Source organism: Camelus ferus, chromosome 8 (genome assembly GCF_009834535.1).
Source record: "Camelus ferus isolate YT-003-E chromosome 8, BCGSAC_Cfer_1.0, whole genome shotgun sequence".
Classification (NCBI taxonomy): Eukaryota; Metazoa; Chordata; class Mammalia; order Artiodactyla; family Camelidae; genus Camelus; species Camelus ferus.
Genome location: NC_045703.1, coordinates 49,861,843 through 49,888,528, shown reverse-complemented (window position 1 = coordinate 49,888,528; position 26,686 = coordinate 49,861,843). Strand labels below are relative to the sequence as shown.

Here is a 26,686-nt window from a genome sequence, read left to right as displayed (position 1 = left end):
TTAACCATTTCCGAGCAGAGCCTCAAAGTCTCCTAAGATTTTACCTGGCGGGCGGCTGCTGATGGAGATGCTGTCTGACAGTGTAATCTTACTTGTTTCACATGGCCGGTGGGCTTTCTCCTCTCTTCTCCCTCCTTCCTTCCCTCTAGAAATCACATCTATCTTTTATGTGTTTTCTAAATATTTCTAATTACCTTTATAATGCTAAACAATATTCTACTCAGGAATGGCTATTGAATAAATATCTAATATTCTTTGGTAGCTGTCGATGGATCAAAGTGAAGTCTTTCAGGGAGCAGAGAAGAGACTGAAACCCAGATCTATCTGATCTTGAAGAAGATGCTCTGTTCACTATATTCTGCTCTTTACAGGAAAGGACAAAGACTAGGGGACATGTGAGAGTCCAGCATGGGACCCTTTTAGGCATGAATTGGCTATTTTTTTTCCTAAGTCTCTCTTGCTGCTTAGATCTAAGTGTGGGGACCCTGCGAAGGGTCCACCTACAAATATTCATTGAGCACCTACTCTGTGCCAGGTACTGGGTACTTGAATATACAGAATTTTCAAGACGGCGTTTCTGCCCTCAGCTATCCAGAGGAAGGTGGTGGGGTAATCTCTTCATCATCTTCACTACTTTTGTTTCTACTTCAGATGTGATGGGTAAGAAATATTTCAGTATAAAAATGCCTAGAAATTATCCTATGAAGTGAAAAATATGAACAAGAGAAAGATTATTTGTCTAGTGGGCTCTACTCTCAAGAATGCGATGACTCACTCTGCCCCTCGTCCTGGATGGAGTCAGAAGGGATGGAGGCAAGATGGTGCCCGGTATGTGTGTAGGGGATGTGGCAGGGCGGACAGGCTGAGAGGATAGAGCAGGAGAAAAGGAATGAAGAAAGGGAGATCAAAAGAGGAGGGACATACCAGCACCCATTGAAGGTGGTCTCTGTTCTAACGAAAGCCAATCTGAGAAGAAAGGTAGGGAGTTTGCTGTAGCACCCTCTGACTCCCACGTGGGTTTGAGATTTCCTACCCATGAGGTTGTGTTCTTTCTGGTAATGGAATGGGTCTTGCACGTTCTTCCAGATGAGGTAAAGCCTAACTGCAAGGGTAGAGTGGTCAGTAAGAAATAGGTTCCTATTCTTAGGACTGTAGAGACCAAAGAGCTCTGAAAACAAGCTTATAAAAGCCTGTATTGAAAAAAAAAAAAGTGAATATACATGTAACTTGCTAAAGCTATAGAAGGGCCCGCTCAAGTAGGAGTTGTGGAGATGCAAATGGCAAGAAGTGAAAGCGGGGTGACATGGAAATGCTTGAAGAAGTGTATGAAGTGTTTGTTCTGAAGCTTCTCTTGCCTTCTCCATCTTCGCTCATTAGCACTGGATTGCTTGGAATGAAGCGTTAAACTGCTGTGCCTGAAGGAGGAGACAGACAGGAAGGGGAGGCGGAGACACGACAGCCATGGAGTCAGTTCAGCTAAGGACCTGTGGAGAGACCAAGAGAAGGACTGTCCTCGACTTGTCTCCAGAGCTCTTCTTTCCTTTTTCTTCCCTCCCCTTCCATTTCCTTCTTTCTTCCTTCTTTTTTCTTCAAACATTAAATGAGGGTATATTCTGGTCCAGACACTGGGTGGTGCTGGGGGTGCAAAGGTGATGAAGATGTGGCCTCCTCCCTCAGAGAGTCCCTGCCAAGAGGGGAGCTCACTCCTGTTCCTCCGTGGCAGTAATAGCTGAAAACTGTAATCCTGGGCTGCGAGGGTGACAGCTGCACTCTCCTGGGACCTCCAGCTGCTCTTCTAGCAGGCAGCTAGTGTGGCTGGATAACTAAGCAGTGCTCTTGTGGGGTATGCGTCTCCAGGAGCAGCCGTGACACCGTGACAGTGCTTGTGCCAGTGTCTCTCCAGTCTCCACTTAGGTAAGCCATGTTAGCGCCATCCTACTGCTCTGCTTGGAGTCTCAGCCAGTGGGGCAGTCTAGCTAGGCAGAGCCTACAGACCATGATGAGAGGGAGTAAAAAAAGTATAATTCAAGGAATGAGCCTTTGGTCTAGAGTGAGATGACCAGGTTCAAGCCTTGGTTCTTCCACTCATCAGTCTGTTGGGTAGAAGAATTGAAATTCATCCACACAGTGCATGCTCAATAAAGATTAATGGAATGTCTAAGGACAGCCCTAGTCAGAATGCAACTATCATCTGGAGAAAGCTATTTGACCAAGCAATGAATACCTTAGCTTGACTTAGTCTGCAATTAGGTGGGCAATATCAAACAGACAGATTATGATGGAAAGGGCTGAAGGAACAGTCTAAAACTTGGAGTTTTGTTTCAGAAGGGAAGCCATGGGAGAGGCTGTGCTTTGAAGAGCTGGCAGTTGGGGTGGAGAGGCTGAGAGAGGAGACAGAGGATGGTGGAAAGTCTTTTCCATCCTTCCCAGTGGTTGATGGTGTTCTGGGCTGGGCTTCCATAGCAACCCCACCCCCCAACTATATTCAGCAAAGCAATTATTCATGCATATCAGAACTGTCATATTTACTTGTCTTTCTCACTCACGGCGCTGTTGCTTCCTTGAGGGCAGGAGCTATGCCTTATTTGCCTTTTAATTCCCAGCATTTAACACAATGGAATGAGTTACAGAAGGTATGAAAGTCAAAGAAAAATTTCATTGATTTGGTAATTTTGCCCAGAAGTCCCAGTTCTCCAACAAAAAACCCTGAACTAATAACATCTATCCTTATTCCAAGTTTATAAGCAGAGAAACAGAGTACCAAAAGGTTAAGGAACTCAGTTTAAAAAAAATCTAGAACAAGTAGAAGAACAGGCATCAAGAGTTCACACCTCTCCCAGGAACTGATATTGTTTCTCTATCTCACACAACAGAATTAATTAAAAAAAAAATCATGTTCTATCTTGAGCTGAGACAAGTGTTTTAAACTTCCCATTTTCTGCAAATAAAGCTGTGTTAGTTGTTTTCAATGATGAGCTTTCTGATAAGAGGTAAGGGGATGGATGCCAAGTCATCACTTGGGTAGCTTGTGTAGGACATGTTTGATTCAAGCATATGTCCTAAGCCAGCTTGCCCAATGAGTGGAAACCAGTCTCCTTCTCAAAACACCAGTCTCTAGCTCTTGGTAACAAATAAAATCTGCTCAGCTTCTTCTATGTCCTGGAGAACATCCCTCTCAGTACTGACAAGTCACAGTCTGCCCTCCTGATGACCTGGTTGGGCTGACAGATTTCACACTGTTTAAGAATGAAGAGTGCAGAGTGTGCTATCTGGAGACTCTCCAGAACGATTCTTCAAAGTGTCAAAAAGATCACAACAGGGCGTAAAGTTCAGGAGTTCAGTTAAGTTTAAGGTCCTTCACCCTGGAAAGTTTGCATTAGTTTTTTTTTTTCTCTTTCTTGTACATCCCAATGATTGCTGCAGTTGCAAATTTCTCAGCATGACTTGGTCAAAACCCACTCAAAATTATGCCAAGAATCTGCTTTTAAAGCTATGCTGTCAAAATTTGCAGCCCTGGGAGGCTTAGATGATTCAGAAAGTATCTGATTTTCAGCAACCAGATTTCTAGTTATATTGAATTTCAGATTCTTTCAGGAGCCCAACTCTGAACTATTTTTCTTAAAATCAACCCAAGTTTCTAAAATTACTTTAAGAATACTTACTCTTTAACAACTTTAAGCCAACAAACTTTACAGTTAACAAGCCACAAACAATAAAACATCTGTAATAATAATAAAATGAAATATTTTATAATAGTTTTAGAGGCCATAGAGTTTTATAATTAAGATACTTTAGAACCAAATGCTATCACTGATAAATAAAAAACTCAAAATGGATGAATACCCATTAGTTAGCAATAAAGAGCTTAAAAGACAAATCAACCCGAGTGCTATTGGATTTATGGGATCAACATGGGAGGCATTTGGGAAATGTTGGGGGGCATTTCTGGGTGTCACAACAGAAAGAGCCTGAGTGGAATTTAGTGGAAGGGAGCCAGGAATGCTGGATGTCCTGAAGTGTGTGGGACAGTTCCACACATCAAAGAGTTGTCCTGTATCTCATTCCAACTTTTCAATGGCTATTCAGGTATTCATGTAGGTGAAATGTCTGTTTATAATTAACTGAACCAGGAACCTAACCCTGTTTTCCTTATTTTACATAGAAGCACAAAGCATTCTTTTGCACAGTTTAATATCTCCTTTTCAGGAATGCAACTACTATGCAAATTAAGAGAGGAATGTAGTTCTGGCAGGGAGGGGTGGTGGACAGGACTTTATTAGAAGTTGTTTTCCATCTTAGGAAACGACCAGTGGCAAGACTGCTTATGATACTGGGTTCTGTTACCCACATAACACACCTGTGCCGGTCTGCATTAGTAGCTGTCACATTCACAGCGATTCTGCATGAAGTGCAGTACATTGCCACATCACTGTGCCTTCTAAAGTGGTTAGCTCCTCGTATCTACACACTGAAAACGTTATGTAAGTCACATATTGCTTGTCTTGTCTTTTGGCTTTACAATACAGCCAGGACCTTACATTGATTTTTTTTTAAACTTATACGAACAAGTAGGCTATGGATTTCCTTTCAACATAGTAAAGGAGAACATTATAAAATACGTGCTATTAAATGGAAACATTGAATCTGAGAGGGTTAAAAGCCATTCTACCAGGTAAAAACTTAGCTGGTGAAGGTGGTAAAGTAACAGACTCTAGTATCGTAAGGAGATTTTCGTAAGGACACGGGAGTTGTCTTGCTCCAAGCAAGAACCAAAGTCAGAGTCCCCCCAGTTTCACTCATCCACGTGCCATTATTATGGTCTTTACCATATCTGCCTATACCACTGTTTACTGAGTATCTTTCTTTAAATCAAATAAACTTATTTTTACTTAAATATATCATAGCTATTTGGTATCAATAAAAACAGATTTGATGCGCTAATTAGCACATTTTTCCTCGCACATTAAAATAAATATGTAACTATTAAAGGAAAAGAAAAAAGGCTGTTCCCATAACAGTAAGATCTTCTTGTGTACCGTCTGGTACGTATACCTCACTTTGGGAAATGGTGCTAGAAAGCATATAGACTAACGAAGGCTGTGAGCTTGGAAAATACTATTTAAGGGCAAAGGATGATTCAGTCACATGCTTTAACTTTCTTTCTTCCTTAGAAAGAGCATATTTTCTTTCTGCTAAAATATACCTTAAATATTGCATTTCAAATATTAATACTATATCACAAATACAAATATTTTAGAACGGAGTATCTGTCATATAGTACCTGCACCACACACTACTGACAGTTTTTATGAAAATACCCTCTGCTGAACTCTTATTTGAAAAACTTCTTATAACAGGGCAAACCTTCAGCCACTGTTGTCAGCGTATGATGTACAATTTAACTTTAGTAAAAATAGAATTTGCCATCCTTAGTAACAAGTCTTTTTGAATAAACACCTTAAATAACTTGTTTATTCATTCAAAAAATATTTGTCAAGCCCCTACTATGTGCAAAGCATTGTTCTGGGCACAAGGATAGAGCAGTAAACAAAATAAAGTCCCTTTCCTTGTGTAGCTTGTATTTTATTGACATGAGGATAAAAGCAAAATTGATTCCATTAGTCCTGAGAAGGAAATAGATGGGGATACAGCCTAAGTTTGGCATCAGGGGATGTGCACATATGATACTGCCACTTAGCATTGAATTTTATACGGCAAAGTGATTTCAATGTTCTTTTGTTTGTATAGTTTTTCTAATAATGCACTATTTTGCTGACGCTTTGCACATATGTCTCAGCCCCATTTAAAATTCCACTCCACAATTTAAGAAGTGGAATTTAAGGATTTTCTACCACTCCAGCTCAGGTTTTCATTTTGCATATGTAATTTAAATTGTCCTTAAATTACCTCGAGTCACCCTTTCTTATTATTCATGCCATTAATATCATGGGTAAATGGTTATCAGAGCCTCTTAATTATCATGTAAAGGAGCATAAGTGTTCCTTCTCTTAATCTTCTCTACTTTAAGGCACTTAAAAAATAATACCAATGGGTGATTTAAGGTGGTAAGAGCTGTTAAATAGGTAGTTCAAAAATACTCTAAGAACATTCCTGTCATAAGACTTCAGTGACATGTCTTATTAATTTCCATACAGTGGGTGTTTCTTACTTACCCGGCTATTAACGTTAGATGAAATTCATCCATTGTATTACTGTTAGTTATTTCCAAAGCTGAAATAAAAACCCTCTGCTTTAGATTATTTTCAAAGTCTCAGGTGGTACCACTGGCCTGTGTAAGTTCGGCAAATGGAAATTTTAAAAATAAGAAAGCTAAACTCCTCACAAAGATTGTTTTGAACTTCCAGTTAATAACTGCTGTTTAAAATAATCAACTCTGAAACATTCGAAGATTCTGAGAAATCATGAGTCACTGAAGAAAAACTGAGTTATGCCCCAAATAGCTTTTATGTTAGAAGTTTTTGGTTCTATTATAATTCTTTCAAAACAGGCTACCCATGTTTGGCAATTCCCAATTAAAACATTCAACTGACTAGAACGTGTTTGTCTTTCAATATATTAATTCACCCTTATCTTTTAAAACGTTTCCCTCTGAGTTATTATCGTTTCTCTCTGAGTTATTATCATTTATTTGTCTTTGAAAATAATTTTTTACATGAATATTAAGATGCTTTTGCAGTGTGGTATCAAGAACAGTGTTGACATTTCGGAGACCTAATATTGCCCCTTAAAGAATAATCACTGCTATAATGAAGAGGGATTAGTGATAGAGAGAAAATACTCTAAGAGAAGAGGTCCTTTAAAAGAAGGAAGTTTATTTGTTTGTTTCCTTCCCACTGCTGGAGCTAAGCGATTAGAACAGTGCCTGACAATAAATAGTAGGTGCTTGATAAATATCTATTGAATGAATAAATCAATGAAAAAGAGGATCCCAGAAGCCTTTCTGTGTCTGGAGGCCTGCCTGAGGAGGACATATCAGTATCAGGGGGGTAACGGGAAGCCTTCCAGCAGAGGGTACAGAGGACGCTCTCTAGAACCTACTGTGCGGCTTTGCAACCTGACTGTCCCGTACAGCTATGTGGGCGTCGGCATCTTCTCTGTGCCTCCACCACCTCTTGTGTCAATTGAAAACGATGATAGTTAACAGAACCTACCACACTATCAAGAGGAATAAATAAGATTATACATGAAGAGTGCTTAGCACATAGAACATTTGCAATAAATATCAGCTAATTTCCAGAGTTACAATGGTAAATTGTTTTAGAAATGAGATCCTAGACTTTCTATGTAACAAATTGGAAATAGAGAAATGAGATCCTAGACTTTCTATGTAACAAATTGGAAATAGAAATTGGATACCAAGAGCAGTATATGCTGTTTTTGTAAAGCGTGTTGCTAAAGAAGTCTTGCTCTTAGGTATAAAAGGTGTTGAAATCACAGGGAATGCATTTTCATTGTAATAACTGGCCAATTATTTGTAACATTTTTAATGTTAAGAAGAAGCAACCACTTGCTATACAAGCTACAGGGGAGGAGAAAACCTTTTTTTCTTTACCCACAAGTCTTCAGTGATCTCCATTTCATGTTTTACAGAGTAGAGGAAAAGCTGGTATTCAAGACGGCCCTTGGTATAGTTCTAACCAACCCTTATGCTGCAGCCTAATTTGACATCAGTTCTGATTACATTCCTTCCAGCCGCACAACTCCCTCCCTTTGATACTACACATTCACTCTAGTACTCGAATGGACTCAACTTTTGAATGAACCCAATATTTCCCCACTCCTGATCTTTATTCTGAACGAACTTTAAAAAAATTTTCCACTTCTAAAAATGTCAACCTCTCCATGAGGTCCTTCACTAGAATGTCCAGTGCTCTCTCATGGGAGCTTCCTTGGCACCTGTCAGTTTATCTGGTGTTCATTCGTCTGGTGTTTCTCTGAGTTGTGTACCAGCCTTTCCCAAAATGTTTTCTTTATCCTTTATCTCCTGTAGCTCATGATCTGGCAGTCAGCATATTCTCAATAAATATGAATTGCTTAATCCAGTTTACCTTTAATTCTGAGAGAGACAGAGAGAGATACTCCTGGTCTTCCCAGGAGAAGATTTTTTGGATAGATTTTTAGCTTTCTGATCTTTACCAAGAATTGTCTCCAAAATAGAAAATAAAGCAAATCTGGTAAGGCATGAAATGAAAGAATGAGAAAAGAAGAAGAGAGGAGATGGGGGATTTTCCTTCTCCACATGGCAGGGATTGGCAAAAAATGGTAGGTGGAACAGGGAAGGGGGACACTGGGGTTTGCAGTCTATGCTAAGGTAAGTTTATTCTCCTTGACTAATTCTTGGTGACTTTTGGGAGAGAAGGTGCTAGAAATCTTCACATTACCATAGAGTCCATAGACTCTGGGGAAAGAAGAGCAAGGAGGGAACATCTTCCCACCTCTGCCTAGAAATAAACTAGCTACAGCCGCAGCTGTCTGCATGTGACGAATTGGCCCCTGTGGGTGGTTGTGGGGTAGGTGTGCAGGGCAGAGACACAGAAGGCAGAAGTAAAACTCGTTTTCATGGCTGGACATTCCTTACAGGTTGTATTACCCACAGAGCACAAGTAAGTCCAAGAAAGAGAAGGGGGTCTTTGACAGGAGGTGATCACGTTCTTTGTTTTCAGTTTTGCATTGTGGAGAGATGTAGGATATGGGGGGAGGCAGGAGTGGTGACAAGCTTATCTATAATGGCTCCCACCATGAGCAAAAGGGAAAGCAATGACACAGACTTACAGTCTGGGCCAGGAGGTGGGGGTGGGGTAGGGGATGGGCAGCCCACCATGTTGTTACTGGAATTTTCTTTTTAGAGGTGCCACAGCTGTGATGGAGCACAGAACTCACTCTTTGGGCAGGCTCAGAGGGTCCTCCAGGGCCCTGTCTCCACCACTCTCCACCTGCTTCCGACTTCATGGAGACATTGAAAGTCAGTAGATGGGAAATTCCTTACCTTTTTGCTACAAACCCTACAAAACTTCCTACTCTGCCCCCATTCCTTCCTTCGTTCTGTTCTATGAGACCAACTGCCAGTTTCCCCTACTACCTACTACATTTTCAGGACATTTTACTCTGTTGGGGCCTAGGGAGGCCACCCCAAAATAAGCCTCAATGGCATACTGATTATTTTAAATCAAAGTTACTTAAGAAATGGCCAGTGTAAGAGGGACAGGCTGACTCCTCGCTGTCTCCCTGAAAGCAGGAAAGGACTCTCTCACGTGCAAGGTGCACCCTCTGTGTCTGGAAGTAGGACATCCTTGTCACTGAAGATTTGGAATTAGGGCTGAGAAGCCTAGGTATACAAACCTTGTAACTGCTTTAATTCACTACCTTGAGCCCAGACTCTGCTCAGATTCTTCACTAATTGGGCACCTAAAACCTAAGTTTCTTTGTCCTGTCAATTCCTCACAAATTTATGGTTTCTTTCTCTGAAAAGTATTAAAGTAGCCTGCTTTGGCTACTTCTTAGGTTTCATTTCTATGAGATCTTCATGTGCATGAATTAAAATGCATTTCTTTTTCTCCTGACCATCTGTCTGGTGTCAGTTTTATTATTAATCCAGCCACAAGAACTCAAGAGGGCTACAGGGGGACAGTTCCCCTCCCCACAACTCCCAGTTACGACTTTCTCTCTCATATAGTCCATTTTTTTTTTAAATTAGATCTTTCTCACCATAATTTCAGCATGCTTAAATGTCTTGCAAAAGCAAAACAAAACCAAAAAACTTCCCTAACACCATGTTTCCAGCTACCATTTTCTACTACTTTATGACCACACTTCAGAAAGAGATGCATCTGGCATTGCGGGGGGAGCTTAACAAAGATTTGTTGAATGAATGAATACGTAAAAGAGTGAAAGGGTTAATGAACCACTCTCTTCAGTATCAGTCAAACGTGTTTATGTGTTACGTCCTCTTCTCACAAGCATGGCCACAGAGAAATAGGAAAAAGAGTAACAGTAACGATAAAAGCCCACGTGCACTGAGGATCTGCACTGCTATGAGGACTGTGCTGGCATTTTGCACATATTTACTTGTTACTTTTCACAATAACCCTGTGAGGTATTTACTCCTCACTCCTTCTTTTGCAGTCAGAAAACCGAAGGACACAGAGGTCTGGGCAGCCACTGCTGCCAGAATCCAAACCCACCACCTTCAGAGGGGATCCTTGTTTAAGCTTTTCTTTCACTGAAAGTGGTAAAATTAATTTTATACCTTTAAGGTAATGTTTGAATATGAAAGGCCATGTGACTTGAGTGGAAAAACAATGTCAAAAGGCCTGAATCTTGGATCTTAACTCTTTCATTACTTTTCAGGGAGTCACTTGGCCTCTGTGTTTTGTTTGTTTCTTGCTTGCAAAACTTTGGTTTCATGCTCTTTGGAATAAGTTTCATCTTTAAAGGACAAGCCATCCTTGTGAAGTACATACATAGCTTCGATAACCACTCAACCTCACAATTTCTAACCAGTTTCCCAAGGTAGCCCAGTAAATGGCCTAGCCTATGGCTACAACTTCATTTTCTGTGTTCTGATATTACTTCATTTAGAGAAAGGTAATAAAGATTCTATTTCTGGTCAACATTCAGTTTTTTTCTTCTTAATAAAATTTCATTTTCTCCCTGAATATAAGAGGAATACATGCTTATGGTATAAAAAACAGAAAAAACAGAAAGAGGGAAATAATAATCATCTAGAAATAATCTCTTAAAATTCTGGTGTATTTTTAAAAACATAACTGAGATCTTCTTTTAAGATATGCAATTTGTATCCTACTTCTTTTTACTTAATGTATTATAAACATTTTGAGAAACTGTCTTTCAACGATGCAGTTTGCATGACAGGAAATAACCAAATCTCCCTTGAGAAAAAATAAAGCAACCAGGTGGCAGCCTCAAATTTGACTTAAATTTGTCACAATAGTGATTCCATTTCCTTCTTCTTGGGGACAGTTGACAAGTGTCCTCAACTGTCACCACCACACCCTTCTCTTCCTTATCAGAGAATGCAAGGTCAGGTGATGAAATGAACAATTTGTCACTCAGCACCTTCTGCCAGAGCAATAGGAACATGGAAAAAGAGCTGAAAAGTTGCAAAATCTCCTATCTTTGTTGTGTATAATTGCAAATTTCTTATTAAGTTATAGAAATATTTGTTCAATGATATTGAAGCAGTTTGATACTAAAAAGGAAACAGTCTAAATGTGCTATACAAAGAAAACTATTGTAAGAAAAATATTTAATATGAGAAACTGTCATATACACAGCACATAAAAGGAATGTATTGCACACATGTACTGCCTTTGAATTTCGTATATAAAGAAGAATTATAGCCCATTATGGCCAAGAGCTTGTGCTCTGACATTGTATTTTTAGAGTCTGAATTCTGGCTGCAAGTTATTTCTTGGGTGAGTTATTTCTCCTCTTTGGGCCTCAGTTGCCTCTTTTTAAATAGTAGTGCCTACTTTATGGGGATCTTGTGGGGATTAAATGAGTCAATCTGTGCAAAGCACGTAAAGCAGTGTCTAGAACTTAAGGACTGCACATGTTATCTATTAGTATTACTATCATTTGATATGTGTATGGCATAAATGACTGTATCAGTGGTTCCCAAATACTCATGGAAGGTCCAGGTTTGCTGCATCAGATCACCTCAGGATGTTTTGAAAATATACTAGTTGGAGATTCAGATTCAAAGAGTTTGCAGTTACAGTGTGATGGATACCTTCTTGAAGATGTGTTGGAGCACAGATACGGGAATAATTAGTTAGTTTTCCAGGAGGATTGAAGAAGGCTTCACAAAGGTCGTAATGCTGGGCCACGCCTCCAGCAGTGAATACAGTCAGCTGTCAGCATCCCCGGGTTCCGCAGCTGCGGACATGGAGGGAGGACCATAAGGGATCTGAGTATTCGCGGATTCTGGTTTCCGCGTGGGGCGGGGCAGGCATGGGAGTGTTTTCGGGAGTGAATCCCCTGTGGATACAGAGGGATGAATGTAGATATCTCCCAGGAGAAGAGGTGGCTGGGAAGGGGTGCACTCAGCAGAGGAAGTAGGTACACCCGAAGTTCTACTAGATCTGTTGAGGACCTATTCCTAACCAGACAGACTGCTGGACATACCGAGCTCATTTACCTCTCACCTCTACCCAGTGAGACCAGTGTTACAATGTCCTTCCATATGTGTGGCCATTAAGCAGTCTGGGTATTTTTCGCATGCTCACAGAAGATGCAGGATTCAAACCCAGTCTGACTTGAAAGTTCATGGTCTTTCCGCTCAGTGTGTACCCTGGGCAGTGGAGTTAGGGCGCGCAGGGCTCTGGGTGGGGCGGCCAGGGTAGACACGGAAGCACAGCAACCCTCCTGTGCTTCTCAGTCTTCAGGAGACTACAGCCTCGGGCAGCCTTGCCTACGAGGGCCCCACAGCCAGCCGCCTGCATCCTGGGCTTGGGATTAAGTGCCTCTCATCTTAACGCTGTTGTGGTGGCCGTTGTTAGGTGCAGGGATGTTTGTCACCTTCCCTTGAGATTTGCCTCTGTAATTGCTGCCACTTTCTTCAGGTGTGGGTTCTACTGCCCTCCCTCTTATGGTTACTTATAGGTAACAAATCACCCAGGTGCCCCAAGGCAATTTGGTTTGCTAGTTAGAAAGAAACAAGATCTCAATCTTGTGTGTTAACCCTGAGATCTCAGTTTGGAAACACACAAAAGATCTGAAGGATGGAAACACTCTATTTTTTCACATATATAGTTAAATGGGTCCATGGTGAGTCTTAAAGCTTCTGAAACTTTGAGGGTAGGGTCGCAGTAAGAGGACAGAACCTCTCATTTTGTTTGTTAATGAAGTCACAAGAGATTGGCTGTGCTGCTTCTGGGTAGGAGGTTGAATTTAATTTTATTTAACAAACAAGTCATTCTAGCTCAGTGACTCATAGGGAAACTTCAGTCAAAAGAAACTTGATTTACTCCTGCTTCCCTCTATATTTTACTGTCTCCAGAAATCCAAAGAAGCCACTATGCCAGAAATACTCCGAGTGGGTTAGGGTTTTACTCAAGGAAATGCTGCAGTACAAAACTGCCATTTCTCTGTGCTGTATTCAGGGGGAGTTAGCAAACCCTCTGGGCTCTGACACAACCGGCCATGTTTGTACCGAATCGAATCCATGAGGGGAGGGGATGGGGTGATGTCTGAACTGTGATGTCTAAATTGTTTCTCACAAAGGAAAATAAATTGCTGGTGAAACTTCCTTCTTTGTGGGCTTTATCAGTTGGTGGACTTGTGCTTTGATAAATCAAGCTTATTATAAACTAACACTGTAAGAGAACTTGAACAAAGTATTTTCAAGTTGATTTTGTGATACCTGTTCTGGCCCTGTTGCTCATGGATGGATGTGATTACCAAGTGGAGCTTCCAAAACCTGCCTCTCTCACCCGTACTGCAGGCCCACACTTCCGGTTTTCTCCTGGATATCTCTGCTTGACCCTCCTACGAGCAACTTGTCCTGACTGAGCTCACCATCTTTTTCCCGTCACCCTCCACTTTCCCCACCGTTGACCTCACCTCTGGTTCTTCTGATGACCAGACCAACCCCAAGAACCCCTTATGGATATGGTTTTCCCCAGACAGTCAGGTATAATGAATGACTTCTCTGGCTCCTACTTGAATACCTCATTCTCCCATAATATTTATACCTAGTTGGCTAGAATAGTTGATGGCACTTTCCTGGTTCCTTAGGTCTTAGAGCATGTTTTAGATCGGCCCTAAACGCTGGCCTTAGTGTGCAGCCCTCCTTGACATCATCATTGCTTCAGTAACCACTCATGTTTTAGTTCCTCCAGAAAGCCTTCTCTAATTTCCCAAGACAGAGTGAATTCTTCGCTTCTCTAACTTCCCCAAAGTTTATCACTCTCTCCTCTGAATATTGACACAGACATGTTTCTCATATTATGTATACTCTTACTTTATATGCACGTATTATGTGATGTATCACATCACATCATAATGTATTTGCTTATGTCTCTGGAAATTCCTCGAAGGCAGTGGCTATGTCTCATGTATCTTCAGCATCTTTAGCCCCCGGCATACTGCTTACCCTAGGAGGCACTCCATTGATGGCCAATGATGAATAGCGACAGGGAATGAGGGAAACAGTGTGGACACCATCAACCCTGTCTTCTGCATGCAGTGGCATGTTGGTGGCTGACCATCCTACAGGTCTGGCACTTCCGTATCTGAAGTGCTGAGGAACTTGCAGCCAGAAACCCTGAGTGCCCACCATGGAGAATGTTCCAGGTGAGTCAGAAGGCACTAAAACCACAACCAATGCCTTGCCTTTCTTCCAGAGGAAGGCAAATATTGAACTTTGAAATGGTGAGGCGTTACCTTGGCACTGGAGAAGTCTGAGCTCATCCCAAGCAGCACCTCCCTTCTCTGCTTGGGGACCACAGGGTTTAGGAGATGGTGGGATATCATCCTCTCAGCATGACTTCTTTCAAATCACAGTAACATTTTTTAAAGGATGTTTTTATTTTATTTTCTCTTTTTAAATTTTTCTTTCTTTTTTTTTAAAATTGAGGTATAACCGTTGTGTAAGTTTAAGGTGTACAACATGTTGATTGGATCCCTTTATATATTACAATATGATTAACCATGGCTAACACCTCTATCACTTCGCATACTTATCATTTCATTTTTAGGGTGTGAACGATTAAGATCTAATCTAGTCTTCTGGCAACTTTGCAGTATAGAATACAGTCTTGTTGACTGTAACAACTGTGCTGTGCATTTCAGAACTTACTTATCTATTCATAGCAAGTTAGCCCCCTGAACATCTTAACTGTCACATTTTAGTTTAGGTTCCTTACATTTTGTGTGGCTCTCACATTACAAGTTATTTTTAAGATTAATGAAATGCTGTCACTATCTGCTAGGAATTCTCTTAGAAAAGGGAGTTTGTAATCAAATTGCCCCTCCCTCTTTAAGATGGAGATATCATCACCAGATGGTTTGTAGCACACTGAGTGGCTTTTGGTTGACAGTCCTCTTGTGAATGTATTTAATATTTCTGCAAGGTGTAATATGTTTGGGTGGAAGCTTTTAAAAAAGCATTTGAATCTCTGGGTCACTTCTTCATAAAAAGGTTAATATATATGTTTGTAAATGTTAGTTCTATTTTGGAAATAATGAGCAAAGGAAAATATTTTTTGTAACTCTGCTAAAATTACCACATGCTTGTGCCGTTATAATGGCCCTGCCTGGGGAGGCAGATCTGGAGGAACAGAACTTTAAATACCAAGATTAGCAAATTAACCGACAGGAAAAGACAAATAGCCAATTAACCTACTACCGCACAGCCCGGGGGCTGGCCTGGAGCTCCAGGCTCTCTGTGGCAGCTGATATTTGGTGTCCTGAAACCTCCAGCCGATGCTGTTTCTCTCCCTCAAGCTCCACAGTCCCAGGGAATGTTTGCTTTGTATGTCACTTCCTTTGCTGAGCAAGTGCGGAAATCACATCGTGTTGCTCTGAAATGGTTGCTACGGGAACATCTCCACCTAGTCATTATCTACACAGGCCACTGATTATATTAAGCCAAGAGACAGATCGTAGAAGGGGTCGCTGGAGCCACCTGCTCTGCAGAAAATTGTAATTGCGTCTGCGACATTCACCTCTGTGGCCACGTGTTTCTCTCAACACTCCTCTCTACATTTTCTTCTCCCTTGTTTCCCCTCAAAGTTAGTAAATGAAATAAATATGTAGGAAATCAGCGTGGAGATAATATGAGCCATTACATCCCCATCTACCCTGCTCTCCTCCGGTCCTCTGTTTTAGAACCTCATGTGGAATAAAAACAATTGTTACCTTTTCTCTCATTCTGTTCTGCCCCTTTATGCTTAGATGTAAAGATGACTCTCTTCTGTGCTGAAAAGCCACAGTTTCCTGCTACTTATCCAAAGAAGCTTCTAGAAACTCAGAGATGTCTCTTTTCTAAATTGTATAAAATATAAACAGGAAATGAAACTGGCTGTTAAGAAGTAATTTTATCTCACATATTTCTGTTAATCTGGATGGAATTCGTACGAGGAGGACTTTCTGATCTTTATTCCCAGATTGCCAGTGACATATGAGAAGCATCTTGGAGTATTCTTTTGTAGGGAAAACTATACAATCTGTTGGCCTTGTAATTTATTGTCCAAACCAGGCTATTTTGGGAGTTGAAAGGTCACATTATTAATAAGTATGACTAGACAACAGCTGCAAATCAGGATTATGCCCGACAGACCAGGTATACACTTTCACCTTATATGTAGATGAGAGGAACATGAGCACGGCAGTGCTTTGCCCTCAAAAAAGCTGGGGAAAGCAGCATCTCTTGCAGAAGAACATTTGTGCATTTAGAAATTATAACTGTGGAGTTTCAAATCTGGGTTAGCAAGGGTTTCCCTTTTTGTTTATACTTCTATTGCATGTAAATTTGGTTAATGTGAGTCTATTCTTTAAGTGAATTGATGACACTGGGAAAAGAATGACAATGGAAAAGAAAAAAAAAGACATTAACAAAGGAAAATAGACTGGACTGAATGTACCTATAGAGATGTCATAAACCCTTTTGCTCTGTTTAAAAATTTAACTTAAGGGTTTGTAATTTTTTTCTATAAAGGGCCATATACTATGTGTTTTGAGCCATATGGTCTTGGTTGTAGCTACTCTGCTATGTAGGGTGAGTATCTGTACACGACACATAAACGGATGGGCATGCTGTTTTCCAATAAAATCTTGTTGACAAAACATGCAGGGTGAGGAACAGATTTAGTGCATTGGCTATTGTTTGCCTATCTCTGCTCTAGTTCTCTGTTTTAATGTCTAGGAACTGTGTTCTGATAGAAGGAAAGTTATTTTAGATATGAATTCTGATGTCTCCTGTCCTGTTGTGACCAGTTGGAACTGTGGCTAGTGGGGCCCATGGATGGAGAAGTACAATGGATTTTACTACTTAGTGTACATTTTTGCTTGTGCATGTTTCAGTCATTTGAGGCACAGCGGAGTGTGTGGTGGGGGTAAGCAGCCAGGGACACTTTGGACAGGGAATGGCTGCCACGTGAGCTTCACTTAGCACCTTAGAAGGAAGGCTGCAGTGAAGCAGGCAGGGAAGGGAGGCTGTGGTGATTCAGTTTTTCCTATAAACGATTTTTGAAAAAATTCCTAGTTCCTTGGGAGAGTGTGCAAAAGTGTAAGCACTTGAAGAAAATGGATTCTTGGGTTTGTGCCTGAACTTGGAAAACACGGACTCAAAATTAAGGTAAATGATATTAAAAAATCACTTTAGTTCAGTACTTACCATGTAGAATTGGAAATGTTCTTAGGGGTCTAACATTTCTTATAAAGTTATGTTGAAAATGTTTCCCTTCAGGCAGAAAGTGCACACTAACACCTCAGGCAAACCACAAAAACATGAATGAGGTTAAAGAGAATTAAGTAGACTGTACACTATAAAGCAGTAGGAGCTATGACATATATATTATATCTTATGTGATGCTATATAATATAGATGTTCACATGTCAGCTGCTACTTGGTGACAAGCTGCTTTAATTGCAGACTAAGCTAGGAAAGCTAGGAAATTGTGGAGAGTGACCACAGTAATGTCATTGGTTCTAGTTTCAACTTACTAACAAGGTATATGAAAGCATTAGGCAATGGAATGGGAGGTACCACAGATAAGGAAAAATATTAGAGTTCTATCTGAGCTGTTTAGTTAAGTGAAGAGGATGACTGACGTTTGTAATTATTTAATATAATCTTTTTGAGGGGACTCTTTAACTGGTATGTTAACATGAATTACTGAGAGGTCAGTAACTATAAAGAGAGTGTCCTTTAGGATCCTAAAGTCTACATATAGGAATTTTTACATCTAGGAAAAAAAATTGAGACCGCTTATAAAACAATTATAAAAAGAAGGTAAATTTATATTGCTTAGCATATGTTACTGATAAAGAGCTCTGAGTAAAACAGTTACCCAGAGTGGAGGGCAGAGCAGAGGAGAAAGGGAATTGCTGGACGGATGGCCACCACTGTCACTCAGTGGGTGGAAGGTCATGAGAAACAGGTGAGGTGAAATGGGGGTGGAGGGCAGAGAGCATCTGGGGTAGGGGGAGGAAGCTAGCGTTGAGTCCAGGTGCTAGAAGTTCCTGGAGGATCTACAGCAGGGGGTGACAGGACGGTACCTGCTTACAGATGATCTTTTATATTGTGACTAACGTAACAATATAGTTAGTCAAATATTATCTGCCTTGAGTTTCTGTTTAAATTCTTCTATATTTCCTAGTTTTTTTTTCAGCTTAAAGAAGTAAAATAAGGTATTTAAAAAAGTCCAAGTGTTACAGAAACCTGAGATGCAGACAGTTAAATTTTCTGTAATTCCACCTGCAAAGATTAACTATCATTAGCAGTTGACGTTGCTTATTAACACCAGGATAAACAAAAAAATAGTTCATCATTTGGAGTCTTAGAATTGTAAAGAGAAATGTCTCCTGTTTTTCTAATTTGTTCATGCCTTATATTAGAAACCATGATATAACATCTTGTTTACTATTGAAAAGAGGCTTTTTGGTTATTTTTTGCCTCTGACTTGCAGTATGTGATGCCATGGCAAGTCCTGGTCTACATGAGGACAGTGAACTGGACCCTTTCTTATCCCCACCCTGCTTGGTGGAACCATGTTCCCAACACCTGGAAATCTATACAGTCTAGAGGATGTCAAAGGGGTAACTTCCATGGGTAGCTGGTTATAAGAAGACGTAAGAGACACTGTCAGAGCTCCCCACAGGCTGTAACCAATGTTGCTGTTGGTCTGGTGACTCAATTCTATCTTCTAAAATGTGTCTTTTTGGGATCTGTGGAGGGGAGGTTGCCTCTGGTAGAAAAAGAGTTACTCCAAGTCTCTCTGTCTCTGAAAGAGCTGCACACTGCTATGAGAGGTTAACAAGCCAGTGGAAGTACAAACATGCCCACGCTTTATTGGCCTTTGGAGGATCTAAAGATCCAAAGCAGCAAGTTCCAAGTTTTTCCTATTAATTTTTTGGGGTCAAAGTAAATCAAATTACCTCTTTAGTTGAACTTGTTTATTTCAAAGAAAGTAATATTCTGTGGGTGCAACCTAGCACTTTGAAATTTATGGACAGGAAGTGATACAAGAACCCAATACTGAAAACCCTGGATCAAATTGTGAGATTTATCCACTTTATTCACCCTTGATTCCCAAGTCCAAAGTGAAGGATGACTGTAATTGTTAGAAGACATGAAGTCTGGAGGGGGAAATGGTCACTGGTTTGGGTTTTCAAAGGAACTTGAGATTAAGAGAATTATGAACCAGAGGTTGAGCAAAACTCCAAATGAGGACGAGTATATGAAGGGGAAAGGTAGAAATAAGTGAACGTTCCAGGTAGTCATGATGGAGGAAGCAGCAGCAAGTGCAGACTAAAAGGACCTCCCAGGGTGACGAGTTTTGCCAGGAGAGTGAGAACAGACTTCAGAGACTCAGATTAGATAAAGCAGAGAGAATTAGATAATGGGTAATTACTAAGGGCAGCAGTAGACTGGGTTTCCCTGTGGGGTTTTAAAAATAAAATAGAATCTCCTCTAGTCTAGTCCTGGCTGAAGGTGGACAGAATGTTCCTGACAATGAAAGGAACAGCTTCCTTGTATAGGGCTTCACAGTTTTTAAGATTTACATTTTTTCCCCTTAACGGAGGCACCAGGGATTGAACCCAGGACCCAGTGCGGTCTCTGCCATTGAACTCTACCCTCACCACTAAGATTTGCAGTTTTAAAGCTGACATGATCTCACGAGGACCCTCCCTAAAGCTCTGAGAGGTAAGGCAGGGACTGGATTACTTCACTGCTAAGGAAATCTAAAGACAAAGGGTTAATTTCCTAATGGGAGAGGAGAGATGGAGGAAGGAAGGCAGACCTCCGAGGGTTTTGAAGTTCAGAGGGAAGTGAGAATTTTTTTCTTAAGGAAACGTTTGTTCCTTTCCAGGTACACTTGATTACTCACTGTTAAGTAGGCGGAAGTCAATGAATGGGTAGGAGCCGCGGCGTTCAGCAGGAACCCCCGTCTGACCCCTCAGTCGTACATCTCCTAGAAAACAGAAAATCCAAACAAATGTTTGAAAACATTGCCAAGTGTATTCACTTTTCCTCTGTAAATCCTCTTACCCACTTACTGTCACTGGAAGCAACACTAAAGATTGGGGGAAAACGATTCCATTCACCTCATTTAAGAGAGTGCTATGCGGGAAGGGATATTTAACAAAGGCTGCGTGATATACTTGGCAGTATAACAAATGAAGCAGCACTCCTTTTGTGTTTGCCTGGAAGACGGTCTGTGAACATTTTGGTCATTTACAAAGTTTCCACAGTCTTTTTATTCTTCCTAGAACCATAAAGATGAAGCATCTTAATCTGGCAGACAAATGGTATGCTGGGATTATAGCTTTTATTCTAATTAGCAGTTTTAATCGCCCACAGTGTTATTTCTCTTGGTTCCTGCACAGTTTTGTTTTGTTTTTTTCTCCCCTTCTAACTGGCATCCACACTCCTTGTTTTCCAGGTTGTATTATTGATCTTCTTTAGAATCTGCTCAGATCAGGGCCAGTCTCGCTCCGGGTACTTGAGACATTTAACCTTCCTTACACCTCCGAGTCTGTAGGGCTTCTCTAGCACTTGCTCATTTGTCAGTTTCTTCTAATGTCTGTGTTCACTTTCCTTGATTAAGGGAAGCAATGAAGTAGAGTGGAAAGATTTCGCATGGACTTTCAAATAAGGTAAACCTTGTTTAAACCTGGTGCAGACTCTGGCTTAGATAACCTGTGTGATCCCAGAAATTTATTTCTCTGAGCCTCAGCTGCCTCACTTCAAGGTGTCATTGGCTGAAGAATCTAAAATAACACTTGCTGCCCAGCAACAAATGCTAGTTTTACTTCCTTCTACACTCCTGCAAAGCAGGGGTCATGCATATTGTATTATGTGTTTTACATTTCTCTGTAGTGCTTTGTCTATTGTCTGGTACTTGGCAGACTCTAAGTGAATGTCTTCTGTTGACAAAAAGAGATAAAAAGTCCCAATTCACCCGTTAGCACATATAATATGGAATCAGAGAAGAGGTAAAAATACATGAGACCCAATATATTTCTGGAAGACCTGAATGGGGGGAGGTTTTGATTCCAGGAGTGAAGAGTCCACCTCCATAAACCACTCTTTCTCAGACATGACGTGGCACCTGGGGCTCAGCCTCCGAGTGGACAGGAGGAACAGTCTTCTCTCAGCTCCTGGAGTTAACCAGGGCCTGGGTGACATCTCCATCAGCTGTAACTCAGGCAATCAACAGTGTTTAAAATATCCCTCACAGATGAGCCTTGTGCATATGTGAGCTTCTAAACTGCAAGCTGTGATCCCTTGGGCTATTCATTGCTTTGAACTTTATATCAATGCTTTATTTAATGTTTTGTATAATCTCATACTGTAGTGCTGTATTGATATTAAAGAATGTTACAATTTATAGAACACAACAGAGTCGGAGGAGGAGGGAAGAGACTGAAAAGTACACTTAAAAATATGAGTATAATCTGACACCAAAGAAGGTAATGCTAGCATTTGATAACTTCATGGGGATGGATGGTTAATAGCTCTAGGAAAGATTCTGGGGAAAGCTGAAGGGTTTTCTTTTCCTTGAGCTGTCTTGCAACTTATGTTTATAATTCTCCAAAGAGGTTACAAAGCACTTTCACATCATTGTATATTTATTTTCTTATTTCTGTCATGGGGTCTTAACAGTAGCCTCGTGAGGAGGCTCACCGTTAGTCTCCTTATTTTACAAGTGAGAAAATAGAGGCTCAGAGAAGAGGGTGAAGGACTGCTATTCCCCTCACTGGCCTCAGCTCTGGACTCAGACCCCTTAAAGGCTCTCAGTAGATATCTACTGACTTTATTTACATATTTTATTATTCATTTTTATGGAAGTAAAGTTGATTTACAATACTATACTAGATTCAGGTATATTTTTACAGATTATACTCCTTTAAATATTATTACAAGATAATGGCTATAATTCCTTGTGCTACATAATACATCCTTTATCTAGTCTATACATACTAGTTTGTATTTCTTAATCCCATACCCCTATCTTGCTCCTCCCCTCTCTTCTCTCCCCTCTGGTAACCACTAGTTTGTTTTCTGTTATCTGTGAGTCTATTTCTGTTTTGCTATATACATTCATTTGTATTATTTTTAAAATTCCATGTAGAAGTAATAGCATACAGTTTTTGTGTTTTTCTAACTTATTTCACTGAGCATAATATTCTCTAGGTCCATCCATTTTGCTGCAATGGCAGAATTTCATTCATTTTTAATGGCTAAGTAATATTCTTCTGTGTATGTGTGTGTGTGTGTGTATAAGACATACGTGGCACCAGGGCTTCAGCCTACAAAGATACACACATATATAGACAAATATATATATAGAGAGAGATACACACATATATATAGATACATATGTGTATGTGTATGTGTATGTGTATGTATATGTATATGTATATGTATATGTATATATGTTCTTTATCCATTCGTCTACTGACTTTGACTGCCTGAGTTTACGGTGCTTTAAGCTTATAATTAGCAGGGCGAGTCCTTAAATTTAGGTTGTTAAACTTCATAGGCAGAGCTCCCCCCTCAATACCATTGGTTTTTAGCCTTATGAAGTGTGCATGCCTGGTTTTCAAAATTAAAAAAAATCATAGACCCTCCACATGACAGAAGTTGTGCTTTTAGTATTTATCGAGAAACTACAGCATGTTAAATGATACAACAGACTCAGCACTGCCTTTAAATTGAAAACCTATGTAGAGATGAGACCATCTTTGTCTGCAAAGCTGGCTAGGCTTGTGGATTTGTTCACCTGTTGTATCATCCCTTTGGGCGTCTCCCGTGGGTTTCAGGCTCACCAACTGGAAATCACTTCTCCACTGGTATTTTCTTCTCAGTATTACCAGAGAGTTCCTCCTGACTTTGTAGTTCTAATGGTACTATTTTCCCAGAAAACTTCTGTCTCATATCGATGGGGGTTTTAAAGCCTCTGCTGGAGTTTATCCCATTTGCCCATCTGAGAGTCAAAGACAGAGGTAGCCCATCATCTTGTAAGACTTTAGATTTAGAGAAACTGTGAGGAGACAGCATGAGGTGGCAGATGGGTAAAAGGAGTGTGAGACACTAAGAATCAGGGAACTCCCGTTACTGACATCATCCTGCATTTCGCCATCTTGGGTGATGTTGGGCAAATCAATAATCACCTTGAGGTCCAGTTTGCTAATATTTAAATGAGTATTACATAGCATTTTCCCCCACTTCACAGGATTGTTGTGAAGAAATTATAAGGTACCTGAAAATAACTTGATGGTTCACATTACTGAATACTTTTGCTGTGCTGAGCATTTTATATGCATCACCTCATATCATCTACCCAACAACCCAATGAAGGAGGTATTATTATTATTACTAGACCATTCACAGATGAGGCAACTGAAGCCAATGGAAATTTGATAATTTGTCTGCACTTAGAGCTGGTGAGTGGGGAGCTTGTGCTCCAACTCAAGAACTGGCTCCACCCCCTTTTTTAAACCATATATTCTCCTATATTATCAGGATACAAAATACTGTAGAAACAGTTAAGCATTAACTTTTTACTGCATAATGTATGCTTTGATCTTATTTGCTGATAGACCAAAAATATATTCATCATGATTCCTGGAAACTAAATACCAGGGGAATCCACCCCCTTGATGAATTGGAGATTCAGTCAGATAGATGTTGTTTATTCATACAGCAGTTCAGGGGAAATGGTCTGTAGAGTAAGACAACCAAATCCTGCTCTGGATCAACAAGGCATCCATTATTTTCCAGTAAGAAATGGTAAGCAATTATTAAAAATATTATTCGGTAGAACTCAAGCAACTTGGCAACTAATTTACTCAAGCTCTTAATTAAGTAGAATCTTTATAATGCAACTCCCCTTTGGGGATAAGAGACAAATAACAATGAATCAAGTTGATAGCAAAGATACCTAAACAAACAAACAAAACAAATCAACTGCAACAACAACAAACTACAAAACCCAGACCTGAAAGGTTCCGTTCCAGTGCTTATTCTGTCTATAACTACAATTACCATCTTGGAAGCAGATACTGACAGTGGCTTTTAGGTGTAGCAGGTAATTGCTTTAAAAAAGGATGAAATCATGTTAAAAATACTAGTAAGGCAGGAGGCAGGACAATTTTAAGTGGGCTAACAGTGCACTTTAGAAATGTTTCAACGTGAAAAGTTAAATACAAACAAACCAAAGATTCCATATCTTGAGCGTTCTATTTAATCTAAGGTTGAATGTGAAAAAATGAATGTTTTTCAGTATATATTTCTGATATAGATATATTTTTCTTTCTATAAGTTTTCACTCCTTCTCCTTGCTTTCATGAGCCTCTTCTGACAGTAAAGTGCTTTAATATGCTCATGGGAAGAGAGAAATAATTCAGTAACAACGGTCCCTGGAGGAGCAGAGGCCACTGGGCAGATGGCCGAAGAACAGAACGGGTGGTGTCCTGCTGCACTGCTTTTCCTGGCCCGTGGTCTCCAGCGATCATCTATTTACCTAAGGCCTTATATCCAAGCTAAACAATTATTTTGACTATTCATTAGACCCTTGTTTAACTTAAGCAACATTTTTTTTCTGGCAGACGAAAAGGTGCTGTGGAAACAGGGGAGGAAGCGCTGACAGCTCAGAGCCGTGTCCTCAGTCTCTTCTTATTGTGTTCCAAAACGAAACAAACAGCAGGGGAATTCTTATTTTGAAAGGGCTACTTCTCTTTTGCCCCTTCAGGCTGAAAACATAACATGTCGTCCTTGGGTATTTAAAGCTGCAAACACAGCAGAGAGCTGAGACAGCCACTCACCCCCCAGGGGACGCGGTTCCGGGAAGGACCTCTTGCCCACTTGGCCTCTCGGGCCGTCTCTGTTTAATAAAAGCTTGGGAGGGAGCAGACATTATGTGGCCTCTTATGTAACTGGCAAAGAAGGTGGAGACTCTGACAGCGATGACAACTTACAGTGGCTGAAACACGGGCCACATGACGAGAACCAGACTCTGGCCCCAGTCTTGGTGTCAAGGTCATTTCAGGGTGGGGAAAGGAGGTTGGAGAGGGACAGAGCAGTAGCTACCGTGCTCCTATAGTATCTGAAACGAATGAAGAGGATAATGATCAAGGCTGCAGGGACCCTGAGATAGACATGCGTAGGGCATCACAGTGAAGGAGGAAGGTGAGTGGTGGTAGAGTCAGAAAGATGCCATTGTGGGGCAGCCCAGATATGGCGGGAGGGGAGATGCTCTCGTGAGAGGTATTCCTTTGGGTTTCCTTAGACATTACTAATTCATGTCACTGCTGCAAACTTGCAAAATTAAGGCAGAGAGAACCCAGATCTCCAAATCTCACACAGGACTTTTCAACAGGCTGTGCTGCCTCACAGCTGGTAGCTTTGAATATTTCAGATGATTACTCTCAATTAGCAAGCTGAATTACTTCTCCTAAGATGTGTAGCCAAACAAAGAGGGGAAAGGTTGTACAATTTAATCATTCCACAGATTTATGGGATAGTACAAGCAGCCAGTTTGGATAAGTCAGGCAGAAAGGGCCATTCCGAGTGCTAAAAGTGCGAGTGAGATCCAAGATGGCTGATTAGACCCAAGTTTCCCACACAGAGGTTCCATCTTCTGCTCTCCTTTCTTGAGTGGGCCTGGGCCTGTCTGGTTACTAGGAACCTGCCCAGCAATCTGCTGCGCTAATTGTGTATTCCTGGGCTGTCACCGAGGGCGCTTTGTGTACAGGAAAGAAAGGAGGGACCAGGAGTTAGTTGTCCAGAAACCACACTTTTGGCAAAAGGAACAATAAAGATTTCCTTGCATGTGAGAAAAGTTCTTTCTTTCTTCTCTTAAAAAAAACCCAACAAACTTTGATCATTATACCAAGATCAGAGAAATTTCACCAGGTTAGAGTCAATATTCTGTTGCCTATATTGTATTACCTTGCAACTTTAGCTTAGAATTATTAAATACTTTGTGACAAATGTGCATTTTGGGACTTCACTGCTGCAGAGGTGAATATATAAATAGTAGTGCTTTTATTTTCTAAAGCAGGTAGGATATGTTTTAACTCAGACTAGACATTCTTCAACTTGATGGTTTTACAGAGGGAAAATGAGAAAAAAAAGTTACAATCACTAGGAACACAGGAGTCTAATAAAAAAAGATATTGAACAAGAAGCAGCAGGAATGCCTAAAGAGAATTCCAAGAAGCTGTAAAAAAACTTAAAAGAACACCAAGAACATGTCTTCTTACAAAGATTGAGAAGATGGGGAATAATCTAAGGGGCCATCTTAGGGAATGCATGATCTGGATCTGCCTTAAGTAATGAAAACACCAGTGTAAGTTTGCACGTTATTCACTTATTTCTGGGATAATGCTTTTTTTTATCTCCAGAATCTCACCAAAGCAAAGTTTGTTATTTTTTAATAAATGTATGATACACAAACACACACACACACAC

At 40.5% G+C, this 26,686-nt stretch overlaps 1 protein-coding gene across 4 annotated transcripts in view; it reads right to left on the bottom strand.

Moving 5' to 3' along the window:
• Positions 1–26,686, bottom strand: part of PDE7B (phosphodiesterase 7B) — a 290,852-nt gene that overhangs the window by 53,834 nt on the left and 210,332 nt on the right. For all 4 annotated transcript variants that reach the window (XM_032484995.1, XM_032484997.1, XM_032484996.1 and 1 more), the window contains one exon: positions 20,097–20,180. In XM_032484995.1, coding sequence (XP_032340886.1) covers positions 20,097–20,180 — 84 coding nt within the window. The remainder of the gene's footprint in view (positions 1–20,096; positions 20,181–26,686) is intronic.